Raw genomic sequence first — 18,527 nt, 5'->3', positions numbered from 1 at the left:
CGCCAGGCTCCCAGCTAGGTTGCAGCCCACTGTGCCGTCTCTGGTCTCGTCTGGTCGATGACCGACCCTGCAGCCTCCTGGGTCCTCCCCGAACCCCCCCGCCGCCGCCGCCGCCCATCTCTGTCCTCTCTGGAGCTTCTCGTGGCCATTGAAGCTCTTGTTTCCTTAGAACATGGGCTGTTTGGAGTATATTTGAAGGAACATCGTACCCTATAAAGACATATTTTATATGTTCATTATTGAAATTAAGTCTCTTTTGTTTTGCACCTCCTCTTCTATGCACACACAGTTGTTGTTTCTGAGACATTGGAGTGTAATTTTCAGACTCGTCCTTTGTCTGTAGTGGCTACTTCCTAAGAATAAGGATGTTTTCTTAACGCCATTAGCGATAACTGTGGCACATCCCCCAGAATCCGCGGAGCTGGCGTTCCGTGTGCTGGTGCTGAATTCGCGGTCGATGGTCACATCTTTCCGGTGCCGGCAGTTCTGCAGCGTCCACCTCTTACCCTGGTCTGTGCGGCACTGCCCTGCCTGATGTTCGCTCGCTCGCTCGCGTTCATGTCGTACAGACTCCTGGGTTCCATCCCACTCTGCGAACCTTGCTTTTGTGTTGGGTCCACACTTGTCCCCCGCCAGCCCACTCCTGTGTTCGTGTCCCTTCACTCTTGAGGCTTGCCTGCCTCCTGACATACGAGGCCGCTGGAGGCTTCCCTCGTCCCTCTCGCTGCCGTGTCCCAGCATCGTGGCTCAGTTTCTAGGCTCCGTACCCTTTGGGCTCACCGGGCATCACGTTCCAGCCTCCGAGGAAGAGCGCTCCACTCCCGGCCTCACTGTGGGGCCTTTGTTGCCACCCAGGCCAGGCTGCGAGCCAGGCTGGCGCCGGTCTGCCCTGCCTCTCCCGCCAGGACTCTGAGCTGCCCTGCCCTTCTCCCCAGTTCACAGCGTGGAGCCGCAAGTCCAGGAGAACGGTGACGATGCTGGAGACGGGAGGGACACCAAAGACACCGACCCTGGCTCCCCAAGGAGATGTGACATCATCATCATCTCTGGCCGGAAGGAAAAGTGCGAGGCCGCCAAGGAAGCCCTCGAGGTGGGTGTGCCCTCATGCAGTGTGTGACTGGACCTCGTCCCGGTGGGGCTGCCCCAAGCACCTTGGCTTGCACCGCGGGCTGTGCTGGACCGGACCCGGGCACAGAGCCCGGCACTGGGGGCTGGGCAATGGGCAAGTATGTGGAACCGGCAGGTTTCAGTGACAGCGGGGTCAACGTGATCTGTAGCCTCTGTGGCCTAGTGATAACCACTGCCATCTCAGGTCTGTGAGGAGGAGTCTTTTGTGTGGGGGGCACCTACCTGAGAGCCACCTCCCTGTTGGGCGCTGCTCTAAATGCTGTGTTCCACGGTGTGCAGATTAGTGCTTAGGTGGAATGGACAGACAAGAAGCAGAAACAGGTCATGTGTCAGGTGGTGCTTAAAAACAGTGGAATGTGGAAGTGAAGGGGTTGTGGAGAGGTGGTCAGGGGCTAGCGTAGAGAGAGAGCAGGGGAGCCCGCGTCCCCCGCTGTTAACCCAGCAACCCACACAGGCTTGGCTACAGTCTGTTCCTGATGTCAGTGAGGCCAGCTTCTGTCCCTGAGCCCCACCGGTCTCTCTCCAGTTGCTCTGTTTTTCCTGGATTTGTTTTGTTTCTGTAAGAGGTTTGCCACGGTTAAGGGCATAGGCTTGGGGTGAGGGCCAGAAAGTTTGCTCTGGTGGCGTTAACCTTAAAACTGGATTCTGGATTCTCTTCCTGTGTTTTCTGTTGAGTTAAAAGCCTGGGTGAAGTTCTCAGTTGAGGTAGAACATCATAGAAGGTTCCAGGAAGCGCCCTGTAATTCTCACAGGGTCACTGGCTCCCTGCCAGCTGCTCTCAGGCCCGACCCTGTCTTCTCTGCAGGCACTGGTTCCCGTCACCATCGAAGTGGAGGTGCCCTTTGACCTTCACCGGTACATCATCGGGCAGAAGGGGAGCGGGATCCGGAAGATGATGGATGAGTTTGAGGTACTGGGATTTGCAGTCTTTCCCCAGGAGCCAGTGTTGGGAGCGAGCCCTCGCACGGGCCCCTGGCGGCTCAGCCCCTCGGCAGTGCGCCTCATCCTGGTCGTGCCCCGTAGCAGTGCTCCGTCCCCGGTTCTTGTGCGGGACCCCCGCCTATATCAGATCTGTGTCCCCTGCAGGTGAACATCCACGTGCCGGCACCAGAACTACAGTCTGACGTCATCGCCATCACTGGCCTCGCCGCGAATCTGGACCGGGCCAAGGCTGGGCTGCTGGAGCGAGTGAAGGAGCTGCAGGCTGAGCAGGAGGACCGAGTGGGTGTCAGCCGGGCCCGCAGGGGTGTCCTCCAGAGCCACGGTCCCCGGCCACACTGCAGGCGGTTCGGCCGCATGGCTGCAGGGGGACCTGGCCACCCGGGGAGCCTTCCATCAGACACAGCGTTATGAGCATGGCACTTTTCTCTTCAGTGTAACAGGGGCAGAGTTAGATTTCCCATTAATTAGCACTTTTTTTTTCAAAGTAACCCTGCCACGTGTGCTGTCCCCAACCCGATAGGTAAGGTAAGGTTGGAGAGACCTGGGAGCTATTGCTGGAAAAGAACCCCGAATGTGAGTGGTGTGGTCCAGGGTGGGTGTCAGCAGGCCCATGCGGACCTTCTCTCCGGAGCTGCCCTGCTTTGAGTAGGTTTGGGGACCCATCTCCCGGCTTTGGAGAGCTGGCATTCGAAGGGCTTCCTAAGCGCACGGCAAGGCTGGGTGTTACAGGCTCTGAAGCCCTGCTAGAGATTCTGTAGGGAACGGGCTTCCCATGAGGAGGAGGACTTTCTGGAGTCTTGATGCGAAGGGTCCGCAGACCTCTGGGGCCTGGTTCCTGTGGTCTAGCCTCTGGCCGTAGATGTCCCAGGCCGGCCGTCCTTCAGCACTCTCGTGTCCCCTCTTCCTTCTGGCCTGCTTTCATACCCCAGGCTTTAAAGACCCCAGGACGTGTTTATGCTTCCTCATCACGTCCCCATGAAATTCACTGGAGAGCCAGCTCAGAGCCCACCACGCACGGTGCCAGTCTTGTCAGCGCCTGAACGATGCTCTTGTGAGGGGTGTGCACACTCGTTCCGGGTCAGCCCTCCAGCTGGCAGTGCACAGAGGCTAACGGGAAAGTGTATCTTGCTTTTGTCACTGAGGAGATCTTTGGGGTCGAGGACAGAGTGGGGTTGACGTGTGGCTGCACGTGGTGAAGGTCAAGCCCGAACTCCACCCTTGTCTCACCTGCAGGCTTTAAGGAGCTTTAAGCTGAGCGTCACTGTGGACCCCAAATACCATCCCAAAATTATTGGGAGGAAAGGGGCAGTGATTACTCAGATCCGCTTGGAACATGACGTGAACATCCAGTTTCCCGATAAGGATGACGGGAACCAGGTAAGAATGCCTGCTTGGGTCAGACTCTGTGGCTGGAACGCTTTGGGGCAGGTGGACTCTCGTACCCTCACCCTGACCTGGGAGCCGTGAGCGGGCAAGCGTAGGGCCCGCCCAGGTGGGCGGGGAGGGTGGAGCGCAGAGGGGCAGGTCTCTGAGGGTCTGAGTTTGCCTTGGGCGTCGGGGCCCCATCTCGGTCTGTGCCAGCTGGGCGAGGTCTCCTTGTGCTTGGCTGCCGCGTGAGTGCGGAACATTTCTCCCACGCCCGCCTGGTTGTTCGTGGTAGGCAGGCAGGCTTTGGCTCCGGCTGAGTCCTTCGCATCTGTACCCACAGGTGCGGTCCTTCAGAGGGCACCCTCCCCCTGCCTATCACACCCCAGCCCGTCTTCCTCTCCGCTCCCATCAGGGCCCCCTTCCAGCATAGCACTGCCCACTGTGGGAGCCTTGGTCTCTGCCTGCATCTCTGGCCATGGTACACAGCCAGGCACCCAGAAATGGTTCTCTAGAACCTTCTGGTCAGCAAGTCCCAACATGCCTCTGCAGACTCTGGCCTTTTCAGCCCCGTGTTCCCGTGCTGTGGCAGACTTCCTGTTTCTGCACCTTCCTCCTCTGCTCAGCCCGAGTCTGTAAGCCACGCACTTAACCTGAGTTCAGAAAGGCAGGCCTGCAGGGCTCCCTCTGGAGCCCCCACCTCTCCTCTGCGCCTCCTGCCTGGTCCTGACCTTCCCCGGGTGCATCCTTCTGTTCCCGCTGCATTTCTAACAAACATGTTTATGCTCCTGATCTTTCTTACGCTAATTTGTGATTTTTGTTCTGTTTCAGTGAGTTCTGTGCCCAACGTGGGGCTTGAACTCATGACCCTGAGGTCAAGAGTTGCCTGCTCTGCTGACTGAGCCAGCCAGGCGTCCCTTTAGCTTTAATTTTTGATGTTGAATCCTGAGAATTGAGCTCCTTTAAACTCCGCACCTTCGCTACCTTCTATTTTCTTTAATTTTCCCAAGGAAACGTGACTTTTTTAGGCATTGTTTAGGGTTCAAGCCACTCGGGCTAGTGTTTCAGAGCCAAGTAGGATTGGGTGGCCATGTGATTTTGATACACAGCATTTTCCTGTGAGAATTATGCTTCCGTTTGCAGTCTGTTCTGTGTCTGCATTTGGCACCGCGCTCGCGGCTGCTGGCGGGTTCTGGACTCCGCCGGGCAGGTTCTAGGCACAGCCCGCCGCCCCCCACCCCTGCACTGCCACCGTGGGGCCTGCTGCTGCTCTGCTTCTGCCTGCTCATTCTGGCCTCTCTCTCTTCTGGGTAGACCTCGAAGCGTCCGCTCCTTTGTTTCCAGGCGTTTTTGTTCTCTGGTCCTTTTCTGTTGTTCCATTCTTTCGTGGGTGTAACTTTTCCTTTGTCTCAGAGAACATAGCTTACGTGTGTGATTTTTTTCTTCTTTTTTGTCGTCGTTTCGCTTTGAGTCCTGTGTTGGCTCTGCTCGCACTGTGCATGCGTGGTGCTGTCACCCGTCCACGTGTGCTGTGGGAGGGAAGTCCTGCGCAGGGGCGTGCTGGGGCTGTGCGGTGCAGCCGCAGTGTCCCGCCCCTTCTCTCCAGGAGGGTCTGTCTCCAGAGAGACGCCTCCAGATGCAGGGCCCGAGGTGACCTTCCCCGTGCCCTGTGTGGTCCCTGACGCGGCACCCTCCTCGCCTGCAGCCATCTCTGGCCGCGTGTCCTTTCTTTTCCCGTACACGTCTGGGGGGAGGCGGGGGCGCAGGAGCTAATGGGCATCATTGACCTGTTTTAAATCAGCTTCTGGCGGTCTCCCCCATCTTCTTTCTCTCCTGAGCGGGTCAGTGTTTCCCCTCAAGCTGAGGCCTGCCTCACTCCGCCAGCACTGCCTCTTGCCGCCTCGTGGAGCCGCATCTGCTGGCTTGAGGCTCCCAGCCTGGGGTCTCTAGGGGCATCCCCTCTTCTGACTGCGCTCTCCTTTCTTAGCCCCAGGACCAAATAACCATCACAGGCTATGAAAAGAATACAGAAGCCGCCCGGGACGCTATATTGAAAATCGTGGGTGAGCTTGAACAGATGGTTTCTGAGGACGTCCCGCTGGACCACCGTGTTCACGCCCGCATCATTGGTGCCCGTGGAAAAGCCATCCGCAAAATAATGGATGAATTCAAGGTGGGTCCCCAGCCCCACCACGAAGGGTGCCGTGTAGTCCTGGAAGCATGGTGGGTGCAGCGGGGTGTGTGCTCCCATGCTGTGGGGGGAGTGAGTGCCTGGGACCACAGGTCTCCTGCCTCGGCTGCTGACCGCCCTTGGGGTCTGGAACGGGAGACTTCTGAGGCGCTGGTGCCCGTCCCTGAGTTGGTGAGGTCATGTGGAGGTCCCAGCTGCGTATACGCGACACCGTCGGTCAGCGTCCCACACTGGCCTGGAGGAGACAGCATTCCCTCGGTGCGGCAGGGTCCTGTACTGTCGTGATGTGTTAGCTCTGACATACAGGACCTTGGCTCCTGAACACAAGGTTAATTTGGGAAAACTTCCCTAGATAGGGTCCACCATTCTCAGCCACACATGACCATGACCCTTTGGTCCAGAGACTCCAGATGGAGTGTCCTCAGACACCTCAGCGGCCGCGTGTGCTGTCTTTTCCAGGTGGACATTCGTTTCCCGCAGAGTGGGGCCCCAGATCCCAACTGCGTCACTGTGACGGGGCTCCCAGAGAACGTGGAGGAGGCCATCGACCACATTCTCAACTTAGAGGAGGAATACGTGAGTCATGGGTGGGCAGCAGGCCTGTGCCTGGGGCACCCTGCCTGCTGCTAACCGGCCTGGGGCAGCAGCCAGGCCATGTACGTGCGTCCGCTCCCAGAGGCACGCCGGTTGCAGGGCGTCCCCCTAAGCGAGCCCTAAACACTTGAGACCAGGCAGGCGTGGTCGTCGTGTGTGCCTGCTGCAGACTGACGCCCCCACCTGTGCCCACAGCTGGCTGACGTGGTCGACAGCGAGGCGTTGCAGGTGTACATGAAGCCGCCAGCCCACGAGGAGTCCAAGGCGCCATCCAAGGGCTTTGTGGTACGGGACGCTCCCTGGACCGCCAGCAGCAGCGAGAAGGTCAGACACTGTTAGGCCGTTGGAGGTGGGGGCGCCCCCGGCACTCGCCTCTCGCTGGGAAGCGGCTCACGCGGGACCTCTTATTGAGGCTGTGCCCTCTCCCCCCTACAGGCTCCTGACATGAGCAGCTCTGAAGAATTTCCCAGTTTTGGGGCTCAGGTGGCCCCCAAGACCCTGCCATGGGGCCCCAAGCGATAATGACCGAAAAGCAGAAATCTCTCCAGCCTGCTGACCCAAACCCCACCAACACGTGGTTTGTCTCAATCTGACCCGGCGGCTGGAGCCTCTATAAATTGTTGACGCTTCCCCCTCCCCGAGGTCTCGCAGTGAAGCCAGGCGCGCCAGCACCCCGCGTGCGCTCAGGATCTGCTCCCTGACACCTTCGCTCTGGGACGGCTCTCCACTGTCGTGAACACTAACCGAGGTAATTGGACATTTCCCCGTAAGCGTCCTGGCTCATCCAGCATGTCCGTAAGGCTCTGGCCTCCGCTAGGAGAGCTCCACAGCTGTGGCGGAGTCTACTTCCTGTGTCATGACCTCAGGAAATAAATTTCCTTGACTTTATAAAAGCCAAAATGTTTGCCCTCTTCCTTTCCCACCTCCTTTCCTCCCTTTGCCTGCCATCCAGACCCTCCTTCCAGAACGCAGTCCACCTTCCAGCTGTCAAAAGCCCACTTGGCCCAGACCACAGGGTGGTGAGGGAGACCCGGTTTGCACACTGGGAGTGCCTGGGCCCAAAGGAGAGCCGTGGTGGAGCCAGAGGGGACCGAGAGGCAGCAGGGTGACTGGGTTCTTGGGCTGTCTCGGCCTCACATGTGTCGGGGTCCGAAAGCACCCAAGCGTCTCCGCCCCCGAGCGTGGTGAGCAGACCCCAAAGGCAGGGCCGCGTGTCTCCGTCTGGGCCAGCCGTGGCTGTCGTGGTGGCCTGGTGTGGCCTGAGAGACGTGGGGACAGGGAGAGGGGCGGCCCGCAGAGTGGCAGCAGAGACTAGCCGCCGCTCTGTGGCCCCCTCGCCCCAGGCCAGGTGTGCAGCGTCCTCCTTTCTACCTCAGAGCCAGTGTGGCTGCTCTCGTGCTTAGGGTGGTGCCACCCTGGCGCTCAGCCTCTCGGCGTAGATGTTTCTGGTGGTGGCGTGTCTGCTGCAGCCCTGGGGGCGGGAAGCCGGTGCTGGGGCTCAGCCAGGCTGTCCTCTGATGCACTCTGGGGTGCTGCGTGTGAGCCCCCGGGAGCTGTCTCAGAGAGGCAGGCATCGTGGTCCTGGGGCAGAGAGAGGTGGTCGCTTGGCCTGGACCCGAGGACCCGGTGCTGGTGAGGGAGGGGCCGCTCTTTCTCAGGTGTGTGCTGGGTGACTGTGGGTGTCGGACCACGGGCCTTGGCCCGACCACAACGTGCCCTGCCCCCCAGCGGACTGTTGAAGGTCAGCTCTGGAGAGGAGAGGTGGCCCCGGGCGGTACCGAGGCGCCCGTGTGTCGCATCGTGAGGGAACGAGGATGGCCCTTGGTGTCGGCCCCCTGGCCTCCCCATCTCTGCCTCTGCCCGCACGGAGGTGATGGGGCCCTGTCGGGTCACCCCGCCTGGGATACTGGAGTTTCTGGGGGCCAGCTCGTGTCTGGCGCACACCCTGCGCCGCCCCTGCACCCCCGTCCTTCACTCTCCACTCGGTAGCTCAAGCCCGGTGATCTCCAGACTCTGAAATTCTAAGTAGACTGAGAGTTGCTCGACCCAAGTGTACCTTCGGCTGCCCCTGCCAGCTTTCCGTCTGCCACGGCAGCCTCCGGCGTGCCCATCTGTGGGAGCGAGCCGCGGGGGTAGGAGAGAGCACCCACCCCAGCAGGCGGCCTGGGTGTGCCCAGGGTAGGCCTGTGAGGAGACGCAGGAAGGGGAGGCACCCCCTCCCCTCCCCTCTCGGGGAGCCTGATTGGGAAGGGCGGGCCCCTCTGCCTCTCCACCTGCATGAGGCTTGGAGCCTTTCCCGCGGGCCGTCTTGTTTCCCTCTGCCTGCCCCTCTGGCTCCCTCGGCGTCTGCCCAGCCCTCTTTGCCCCTCATCTTTTCTACGGCATCCTTCGACGTCCCCCGCCCTTCCCCAAATGTAAATTTTAAATTTTCACAAGTTTTTGCACATCTGCGTTTATCGCTAAATGTTGTAGATAGGAATCCCCCCTTCCCCTGAACTGTGTTTGGGATCTCGCGTGCTCTGTTTTTGGTTGTTGCTGGTAAAGACTGTTGGTGGCCCTGCCCAGGCCTGGTCTCCTGTGGCCACCCCTGCTGCTGGGGCAGCCCTGGGCAGGGTGGGGTGTGCGTGTCCATTTCCTTTGTTGAATGTCTTCCATATTATGTGTTTCCATAGCTATGATCCGTCCCTTGGCCTTAATTTTGGAATCTGGAGATTATATGCAAACATGTGTAAAGGCTTATGAATATGGATGACACTGGAATTTTATAAATTCTAAAATAAAACCCAAAACCAGATGTAGTGTGCTAGAACTCGTTTTATCACGCGGCATGTCGGTTCTCGGTTCTGTGGAACCAGGGGTGTCTTCAACATGCTTTTGAGTGATAACTAGAGACCCATAGATAGTTCTAGTCTCCAGTGCGATTCTCCCGGTGGCACATGGGAGATAGAGCTGTGCCCCGCGTGCAGAGAGCTGGGGGTGGGGAGAGCCCTGAGCCACAGTGTCGGGGCCAGCATCTCTGGTGCGGGGCCACCTGCCCTGGGGGCTGGGAGGGAGGTGGCAGGGAAGCTCCAGGTGCTGCTGCGGGCAGGGGGTTGGGGGGGCGGCAGCCGGCACCTGAGGGGCTAGGGCTCATGAGCAGAGGCCCAGGGTCACCGAGGGCACCACGGCTCTGGGCCAAGAAGGGGCAGAAGGTGGGCTGTGGCCTCTGAGCGCAGTGAGCCTTTGACATCTCCGTGGCGGCAGAGTCCCTCACCTCCAGGTGGGACTGCTGGCTTGGGGTGACCCCCGTGACCTCAGAGAGAAGGGACTTGTGAGGCCTGGCCACCTCCTGGCAGTGTAGGCTGTGGGCCCAAACTCCTCTCTGAGCTCTGGGAGTAGTTGTCCTTTGCTCCGTTTGTTCCAGAGAGAGCCTGTCTCCAGGGAAGGGTACAGGAGGGGTGATTGGACTGGCTACCCTGTCACAGGCCAGGGTAGAGTGCTCGGCCGGGCACCGTGCCGCCGGTGGATGAGGGAAGGTAAAGCGGGGGGCAGAAGGGCTCACCTCATTCTCAGCCAGCGCCTGCTTGGCGAGGTAGTACTCTCGCTTCACCTTGACCTCCACGGACTCAGGAATGTCGGGTACCAGGAGGTCGAGGATCCGGCCGATGGAGAACACCACGTGCTGGGGGCAGGACACAGTACGAGCAGTGGGAGGGCGCCCACCCCTTGGTAGGACAGACGCCTGCGGTGGCCTTAATGGGGCCAGGGGTGCACACCTGCTCCCCAGGTGTGAGCTGAGCTGGAGAGGAGCAGGTGCAGGAAAGGAAAGCCCTGGAGGCAGAAGCCACCACTACGGAGACCTGCCCCAGGTCTCGCGGCCTGTGGAGCCTCCCCGGACCCAGCAGTGCCCAGAGCAGTTCAGTATCCACACAACCTAGGCCAGGCAGGGGTTGACAAAGTTTTCAAGACGGGGAAACGACAGTGCACAGGAGAGTGGCCCTGTGACCGGGTAGTAGCTTGGTTGCACACCTCCCCACCCCTACCCCCACCCCCACCCCCCCCCACACACACACACCCCACATGGTGGGATTAGGCAAAGCATCCTGGGGGAGGGGTGGGTGTCCTGCTAAGGCCAGGAGAGCCAGTCGGGGGAGCCAACGGGAACTAGGAACTTGGCTAACCTCAAACACTATGACGAAGGCCAGGCGGATGGCCAGAAGATTCCAGTATGTTGGAGAATACTGCCCATCATCTTCCCTGAAAGCCTGATACCTGCAGGAGACACGGAACTCAGTGTGGGGAGCTGGGGCTGAGGGTCAGCTGAGGAGCTGGCAGGGGCCCTTCTTAGCTTCTCTACTTCTTCCTTCCCTGATCGTGTAGTTCTGGGCCTGGCTTGCCTGAGAGTGCCTGGAGGAGGGAATATTCCTAAACGGTACTGAACAGTGCCTTCGGCTTTAATTCTTGGGGTTCCGGGGTTCCAAAGGGACGGATGGGCTGGATTGTCCCATTCCCTACAGCCTGCACTGGGCCCCAGAGTGGCAAATGCCCTGTCAATGTCATGGATGTGATAATATGATGAATCTGCTTCCGCCGGTGATGTCAACCTCGTCAACACTGAAAACCTGCCATTCGGAGATCAGTCAGCTGTGCCCAGACACCTGTCCTGCATGGCTCTCCCTGACTAGAATAAGCTGATGTTAAGTTTTGCTTGCTATTTCCAATTTGTCATCTTGTCGTCCTTTGACAACTTCCCGTATTTCCGGTTAGATTTGGCGTTCCATTTTGACATAAACTGCCATGCGACCCTCCATGGAAAGCAGTATTAGGGCCAGCTTTGTAGAAAAAGAAACAATTCTTGAACATTAAAAAAAGTTACCGAAGGAAAAATCCTCAAAGCATGTAATAAACTCTAAGTGGCCTAACTAGGCACAACAGAAGAAAGACTGGGGACTTGGAGACGATCATATGAAGTCACCCTGAACGCAACACAGAGAGCCAAAAGATTGCAAAACGTATCGGTGCCCTTGGGACGTGAAGGGAGAACAGAGGTGCTCCAACATAGCAGTTCCAGAAGCGGAGAATGAATGCAAAGAAAAGTGAGAGCAGCTCTGTTTGAAAGATGAAATGGAGAGGTTTCCATGGGGCGCCTGGGTGGCTCAGGCGGTTAAATGTCTGATCAGCTCAGGTCATGAGTTCGGACCCCGCACTGGGCTCTGTGCTGACAGCTCGAAACCTGGAGCCTGCTCCGGATCCTGTGTCTCCCTCTCTCTCTGTCCCTCCCCTGCTCACACTTTTCTCTCTCTCAAAAATAAACATTAAAAGAAGAAAAAAAAAAGAAACCGAAACGGAGAGGTTTCCAGAACTAAAGACAGACATCACCTTTCAGATCAAAAGCACGTAACTGATTTCCAGTGAGAAACTTTTAAATAAACTCTACGATGGCAGAGACCTATTAGTAACACAAGTCAAGGAAGATGAGGAAAACCTTCTATGCTTACCAGAGCTTTCCACAAGAGAGTAATAGTCCCAAAGAGCTAAGGGAAGATAGCTCAATGGAGAACTGTATACCTGCTATTGGAAGGACAAAGAGAGATTTTCCGATATAAAAGGCAACATACAAAAGGGTTTGCCAACTACACACCATTCCCAAAAGCGCTAGTCAAGGATGTACTTCTGCAAGAATGAAAGTGAATTCAGAGGGAAGGCAAAGCGTAAGAAACCCCTGTAGCCGCAGAAGCTACCAAAACATACCATATAGACATGATTAACAAATGACTAGAAATGTTTTTATTTTTTAATACTAAAACTCTGTATAACAATAAGATGGAGTGGTGGGTGCTAAATAGGCGAAAAAGCATGTGAATTCCTTTAGTCTGATAGGAAAGTTTATATAGTTAAGAATGTATGCTAAAAATGTAAGGATAATCTCTCAAAGAATAAAAATATACACCATCAGTTCTAAATGAGCATAAAGAAAAAAAATTCTAGTCATCCACCAGAAAGCAAGAGAAGAAGAAAAAGGAAAAAAAAAAATGAATGGAAAAAGTATCCACTAAGAAGAGATCACAAATAAGAACTTATGCAACTAAGAACCTCACGATACATAAAGCAAGATGTGACAGAACTACATGAAGAAACTGATAACTCTACATTCCTGGAAAGATTTTCACTTCGCCTGTATCAGAATCTGATAACGCAGCGAGGTGGGGGGTGCAGAAAAAATCCAAACAAGAAAGTTAAGAAGCCTTACCTCAGAGGTTTATAGACAGCCTTACTTTAAAACAGATAATACGGGGCGCCTGGGTGGCGCAGTCGGTTAAGCGTCCGACTTCAGCCAGGTCACGATCTCGCAGTCCGTGAGTTCGAGCCCCGCGTCGGGCTCTGGGCTGATGGCTCAGAGCCTGGAGCCTGTTTCCGATTCTGTGTCTCCCTCTCTCTCTGCCCCTCCCCCGTTCATGCTCTGTCTCTCTGTCCCAAAAATAAATAAACGTTGAAAAAAAAAATTAAAAAAAAAATAAAACAGATAATACAAGATTCAAGTTCACTTGAACCAGCAAAAATCAAGTGAGCAGATCATAAAGGAAAACAACACATGTTAAGAGATTTGTATCATATGGACTCTTCAGGTTCTCTGATCACCAAGCAGTTAAACCAGAATGGTTTTTTATAAGTAGAAGAAAAAAAAAAAAAACAAACCTCCACACTGGAGAACTTTCCTAAATAATTCACAGATAAGTAGGGGGATAACAACTGCAGTTAAGAGATTCAGAAGTGAAGGGACAGGTATCAACGAAATGAGGCTTTTAAGGAGTAGGGTCAAGTAAACTTATAGACATAAATACATTTATTAAAATGAAAGACAGAAAAGGGCGCTTGGGTGGCTTAGCTGGTTAAGCATCCGACTTCAGCTCAGGTCATGATCTCACGGTTCGTGGGTTCAAGCCCCGCATCAGGCTCTGTGCTGACCGCTCAGGGACTGGAGCCTGCTTTGGATTCTGTGTCTCCCCCTCTCTCTGCTCCTCCCCCGCTCATGCTCTCTCTCTCTCTCTCAAACATTAAAAAAATTTTTTTTAATGAAAGACTGAAAGCAAATGAGCTATGATGTCAAGTTCAGAAGATTGACTTTTTAAGAGGAAAGAAAACTATCTGGAAAGAAAATGAGATAACTACCAAAACAGAGCTTAAGCAAATCATCGTAGAATACTATGAACAAGTTTGTGTCATTCTGTTTTTAAAAGTAGTTGGAATAGGGACGCCTGGGTGGCTCACGGTTAAGTGCCAACCTCGCCTCGGGTCGTGACCTTGCGGTTCATGAGTTCCAACCCGGCATCGGGCTCTGTGCTGACAGCTTAGAGCCTGGAGCCCCATTCGAATTCTGCATCTCCCTCCCCCGCTCGCGCTCTGCCTCTCTCTCTCTCAGAGATAATAAACATTTTAAAAAATAACAAAAATAAAATAAGTAGCTGGAATGCAGTTTTCTGCAAATGAAATTGCCAAAACCGAGAAGAAACAGAGACGGGAAATAAACCTATGCCCATGAAGGGAATGGCAACGGAAGTAACAGGCGCCTCCCCAGGGGCCCAGTGTTGCCTACCAAGTCGGCCCGGGTCGCCGTGTCCCCAGACGCCGGCCTGCGCTCTCACCTCCTCCCCACCCCCACCCCTCCCCCAGTCCCCGCCCCCGCCCCCCCGACGCGGGTCTGCGCCTCCCGGCCCCGCCCCCACCGGCTCCCCGGCCCCGCCCCCGGCCCCACCTGCAAGTGCGGTTGTGCGCGGAGGCGAAGGCGGGCGGCGCGCGCGCCAGCGTGAAGTTGACGAAGCCGCGCAGGTCGGGGGCGCGGGTCCACCGGTAGTAGGCGCGCGGCAGGAAGTCGGACGAGAAGGCCAGCAGGAAGGCCTGGGCGCGGGGCGGCTGGTCAGCGCGGGCCCGTCCGCGCGGCCCCGGCGCCCCCGCCCCGCCCCGCCCGCGCGCTCACGTTGCTGACGACCGCCAGGTGCGCGATGCCAGCCAGGATGTGGGACCAGATGCCGATGTCCTGCGCGCGCTCGGCCACCGGGCGCCGGTGCTCGCAGACGAACTTGCGCGCGTCCAGGCGGATCTCCACCCAATTGTTGAGCAGCGCGAAGAGCGGCGCGAGCGGACACGCGGCCACGAAGATGGTGACGAAGCCGAACTGCAGCACTGTGGGCGAGGGCCCCCGGCCCGCACCGTGTGAGCCCTGTCCGCCCGCTGAGGCCGGTGAGCAGAGCCACCCGCGCCTGCCCCCAGTGGGTGCCACTGCCCCGCCCGCCAGCCCTTCGCAGGCCCTCCTCTCCGGAGGCTCTGGGGACACCTGCTGTTCCTGCTCGGCTCATCTGAGACTCAGCTGCAGAGCCCCCGCCCCCGGGAATTCTCCCCTGACTGCTCCCACAGCGCTGCAGGCGTTTCTGGGCCGAGCTTGGGCCTCCCCTGGCTCTCTGAGGTCAGGGACTCTGGAACTCTCCAACCTGGGTGCTCAGACACCCTGGGGGCTCGTGCAGCGATGGAAACAGAAACCTTCTGATTTCAGAGCCGATTTCACCATTCACCCCTCTGGAGGTCGGGGAGCTTTAGGGAATGGCTTTTGTTGTTTTTAGGTTATTTTTCAGTAATCTCAACATGCAACCTGGGGCTCGAACTCACAAGATCAAGAGTCACCGGCCCACAGACTGAGCCAGCCGGGTGCAACCCCCACCCCCACCACAGCTTCCTGAAAGGGGTTCCTGGGTCTCATGTGAAATCCTGAAGGAGAGCATTGGGTCCCATTTCCTGTTGTCCAGTGAAATAGGGACACATGAGGTCCATCAACCCCACTCACATGCTATGAAAAAGCATGACTCTCCAAAAACTGTCCTGCTCCCTTTTACGCAAAGAACGACGTCACCACTGTCACTCGTTTTGCTTTGGCTTCCGGAGACCTCAGTGTGTTGGGTTCAGATGCAGTGCTTTAGAGTAGGAGTGTGCCGTGATGGCTTCCCCTCCCTTGTCTCTGGGTAAGACCCTGGACGGGCAGGGGACCACTACCCATAGTAGACACAGCCCCTGCCCTCCGAAAGCGCTCCACCCCACGTGGGGAATGAGCCGCAGGCATGGGCACCACCTGGCTAGGGCACAGTTGAGAGTCCAGTGAAGAGTGTGGGCATCGAGAAGCTCTCAAGAAAATCAGCTCCTCGAGCCCACCACCTCCCGCCCCCAGGGCCGGGTCCCTTGTGCACCTCTCCTCACTCCCTCCATGTGCCCTGGCCCATGCTTCCCCGGGTTGGGGGAGATTAAGGAGCACCCCACCCACTGCCCCCAGGCCCTCTTCTGAACCCCCGTGCCCAGGGCACCGTCCCTTCCTACCCTCGGCCATCCTTCTTCAAGATCTCCCCTCTCCAAACCCCACAATCTCCCTTCCGGAACCTTTGCAGGCCCAGCTCCACCAGGGACCCTCTGTCCCCACGTCCACATCATCTTTCAAGGTAGATGTACCCAGAGGAACACAGGCTGGAGCTCCTCTCGGGGTATGGCTGCCCCTCCCCCCCCAAGTCCCCGGTGCCGGCCGAGGCCGTGGCCGTGGCCGCTAACATGGCTCCTACCCATTTCGAGGTACTCGTCGAACAGACCCTCACAGGGCAGAAGCTCGTAGTCGGCCTCCCAAGGTGCCTGGCCAACCGCCTCAGAAGCCCCCGCCTTCCTCTTCTTGGAGCGCAGCCGGAACTTCTGCCACCAGCCCTGTAGCTTCCTAGAGGAGGAGACATCCAGGAAAATGGCCCTTGTTCTCCCAGGCCTGGCCACACTTGCTCTGTGGGTGAGGGGCAGCAGGGGGAGGAGGGCCTGGGCTACAGGGAGGACAGGGGTGAAGATCTCGTGGAACTCACTGGCTGAGAGCATCTACATCCCCCCCCACCCCGCCATGGGGGCAACCCCCCCTCCGACCGCCCCCACCCCCCACCCACAGCGCCCTGGGGAACTGCAGAGAGGTTCCGAGCGCTAAGTCAAGGTCGGGAGGGGGCAAAGGACACCGCGGTGCCAGTGGGGGCAAACGTGTGCGTCGCTCTATCATATTCGGGGAGGGGGGGTGTGTCTGTTGCCTTGCCACACTGTCAGGTGTCCAGCCCCTGTCCCCGCCAGGCACCGAGGTACACGCTGCCCTTGTAATCTCACATTCAGCTTCAGGGCACCAACTGCCCAGAGAAGCAAGGCCACACCTAGGGGTGTGGGGGGTGTGGATTGGTCACGGCCCCACAGCTAAGGGGAGTCAGCTAGTGGGGGAAGATCAGGTGTGCAGGGGCCGACGGGAGGGTGTCCGGGTGGGCTCCAGCCTGGGAGGGGCACCCCGTTGCCTTGAGGAGGGCCACGGTGGTGCCAGTGGGGTGGCACCGGGGAGATGGAACCCCAGTCGTCCCTGGTCAGGGCACCTGAAGCCTGGGGCCTCTCGCTGCTCCCTCTGGTGCTGGCCTCGAGGCTGGGGATGCTCAAGAATGCCCCGGCCCAGCTAGAGTGGGCTGCACACCTGATGGGCCAGCACGGGTGGGGCAGGGCCCGGGAACCCAGGCCTCCCCGCCACCCCAGAGCCGGCCCAGGGCCAGAGGCCTTCGTGAGCCTGCCCGGCAACCACACGCCACACGGGGCGGTGGCTGGGGCACACCCTCCCCCTCCCTTGCAGATGAGGCATCGAGGTCCGGCGGGGCCTGGACCCGCCTTCTCCACCTCTTCTTCCGGGCTGGGGCTGGGCCAGGGGCTGCTCTCCCAGACGCTCCCAAATCCCACGGCCCCTGGCTGCTGCCCAGGGCAGGGTGGGGTGGCTCACGGGACGAGAATCTCCTGCACGTTGTTGATGATCTGCTTGCCCACCATGATGACCAGGAGCTCCTGTGCCAGCTCGATGAGGCAGCCTCCGGCCGCACACTACAGCAGCAAGGCTTCAGGTTAGCTCTGGGAGGGACCGGCCTCATCTCCGCCACCCTTCTCTGTGCCTCGAAGGCGTCCCCTCCCACGCCGTCCCCTCCCTTTCAGACATGCCACAGCACACCCAGGACTGCAGAGACTGTCCCTCCCTCTCCTCGACCTCATGCAACCACCCCCCAGTCTCCCCCAGATCCAGCTGGCAGACTGTGCATAGAGATGACGGGGGTGCTGCCCTGTAGCACCCCAGCTTTCCTTTGGGGACCCACACAAAGGTGGGTTATGTGGGGCTGACCCTAACCTGTGCCTCCAGGGAGGACTCAAGATGTAGGCCCCACGAATCGGTGACCCGAGTCAAGTGAGAGTCGGGCTGGGGCTCTTACGGGGGCTCCTGAGGAGGCACAGGGGTACTGAGCTCGAGGGTGTCAGGCCAACTGCAGGGTCTCCCCCACCAGCTAAGGAGAACCTGCCTGAGTGCACGCCAGCGATGGGGAAAGCAGCTCGGCACTGGTTAGACACCTGGATCCAGCCATACCTGAGCCCACGGGGCCCTGAATGTGTTCGGTACCAGAGCCAGTGGCACTCCCTGTTTTGCTTAAGCCAGTTTGAGTTGGGAACTTTTCCCACTGACAACTGAATGCCGCTTCACTGATACGGCGTGTCGTGCACAGTCGTGCCCCCAGGTCGGGGTCCCAGCTGCCTGTCCCTAGGAAGCTCCTCCCATCTCATGGAAAATGGAGGGTGTCCCTCAGAGGTGGCAACTTTGCAGTCAGCTCTTGGGTTGGGTCCCAGCCCAAACCTGCGGGAAGGAAGGAGACCCTCTTTTTCTCAGAAAGGAGAAGCGGGTCTTTTAGGTGATGAGCTCAGCAGGAGCTATCAGACCCCCATCCGTGTCCCCTGACCCAGCTCGGAAGCTACCTGTGGACCGTCCCAGGCACGCCCCTCATGCTGCCTGCACCTCTGGGCTCGGGCGTGCTTGGCCTTGCCCTGGTGAGGAACCAGATGCACGAGGACCATTTGGAGATTTCCTCCAATGTCCCAGAAGGTCCAGGACAGAGTCGCACCCAGGGGCTCATAGCAGTGACCCCTCCCTCAAATGCAGGCACGCTCCCTTCTCCTGCCCCGCCCCCACACCTCACATGCTTGCTGGGGTAACGCCCACAACAATTGCTTGCCCCTGAGTTTTTGGGGTCTGCTTGGGGGACCCCACACGATAGCGATGCTTCATCCTGCACCAAACCCACTTCCACGTCCACCAGGTTCACGCCTGGCTCTCGCAGCAGCCTGTGCTAATGGGGTCGGGGCTGGCCACGGGCACCGAGCCCCTGAGGGTGTCCAGCCCCTGCACCCCCGCTCCCCCACGGTGGTTCGGGTCCTTCACCAGGGCTGGAACCCGGCTCAGGTGTGCACCGAGCCACACGGG

At 58.1% G+C, this 18,527-nt stretch overlaps 2 protein-coding genes across 8 annotated transcripts in view; one reads left to right on the top strand and one right to left on the bottom strand.

Moving 5' to 3' along the window:
- Nucleotides 1–9,014, top strand: part of LOC115522027 (high density lipoprotein binding protein) — a 74,351-nt gene extending 65,337 nt beyond the window's left edge. For both annotated transcript variants that reach the window (XM_030327597.2, XM_030327596.1), the window contains exons 21-28: nucleotides 936–1,090; nucleotides 1,934–2,038; nucleotides 2,215–2,349; nucleotides 3,304–3,447; nucleotides 5,423–5,608; nucleotides 6,086–6,202; nucleotides 6,416–6,544; nucleotides 6,656–9,014. In XM_030327597.2, the coding sequence (XP_030183457.1) occupies nucleotides 936–1,090; nucleotides 1,934–2,038; nucleotides 2,215–2,349; nucleotides 3,304–3,447; nucleotides 5,423–5,608; nucleotides 6,086–6,202; nucleotides 6,416–6,544; nucleotides 6,656–6,742 (1,058 nt within the window). In that variant the 3' untranslated portion in view covers nucleotides 6,743–9,014. The remainder of the gene's footprint in view (nucleotides 1–935; nucleotides 1,091–1,933; nucleotides 2,039–2,214; nucleotides 2,350–3,303; nucleotides 3,448–5,422; nucleotides 5,609–6,085; nucleotides 6,203–6,415; nucleotides 6,545–6,655) is intronic.
- A 2-nt stretch (nucleotides 9,015–9,016) lies between these two features.
- ANO7 (anoctamin 7) overlaps nucleotides 9,017–18,527 on the bottom strand; it is a 28,867-nt gene continuing 19,356 nt past the window's right edge. For 5 of the 6 annotated variants that reach the window (XM_030327603.1, XM_030327602.1, XM_032594563.1 and 2 more), the window contains 7 exons: nucleotides 17,010–17,107; nucleotides 15,796–15,941; nucleotides 14,175–14,380; nucleotides 13,953–14,095; nucleotides 10,381–10,471; nucleotides 9,762–9,881; nucleotides 9,017–9,630 (listed from right to left, as the gene is read on the bottom strand). In XM_030327603.1, the coding sequence (XP_030183463.1) occupies nucleotides 9,514–9,630; nucleotides 9,762–9,881; nucleotides 10,381–10,471; nucleotides 13,953–14,095; nucleotides 14,175–14,380; nucleotides 15,796–15,941; nucleotides 17,010–17,107 (921 nt within the window). In that variant the 3' untranslated portion in view covers nucleotides 9,017–9,513. The other variant, XM_032594564.1, reaches the window with a different exon arrangement.

The sequence above is a fragment of the Lynx canadensis genome, chromosome C1 (assembly GCF_007474595.2).
Source record: "Lynx canadensis isolate LIC74 chromosome C1, mLynCan4.pri.v2, whole genome shotgun sequence".
NCBI lineage: Eukaryota > Metazoa > Chordata > Mammalia > Carnivora > Felidae > Lynx > Lynx canadensis.
Note: the sequence above shows the minus strand (reverse complement) of the source record. Positions and strands in the feature narration are given on the sequence as shown.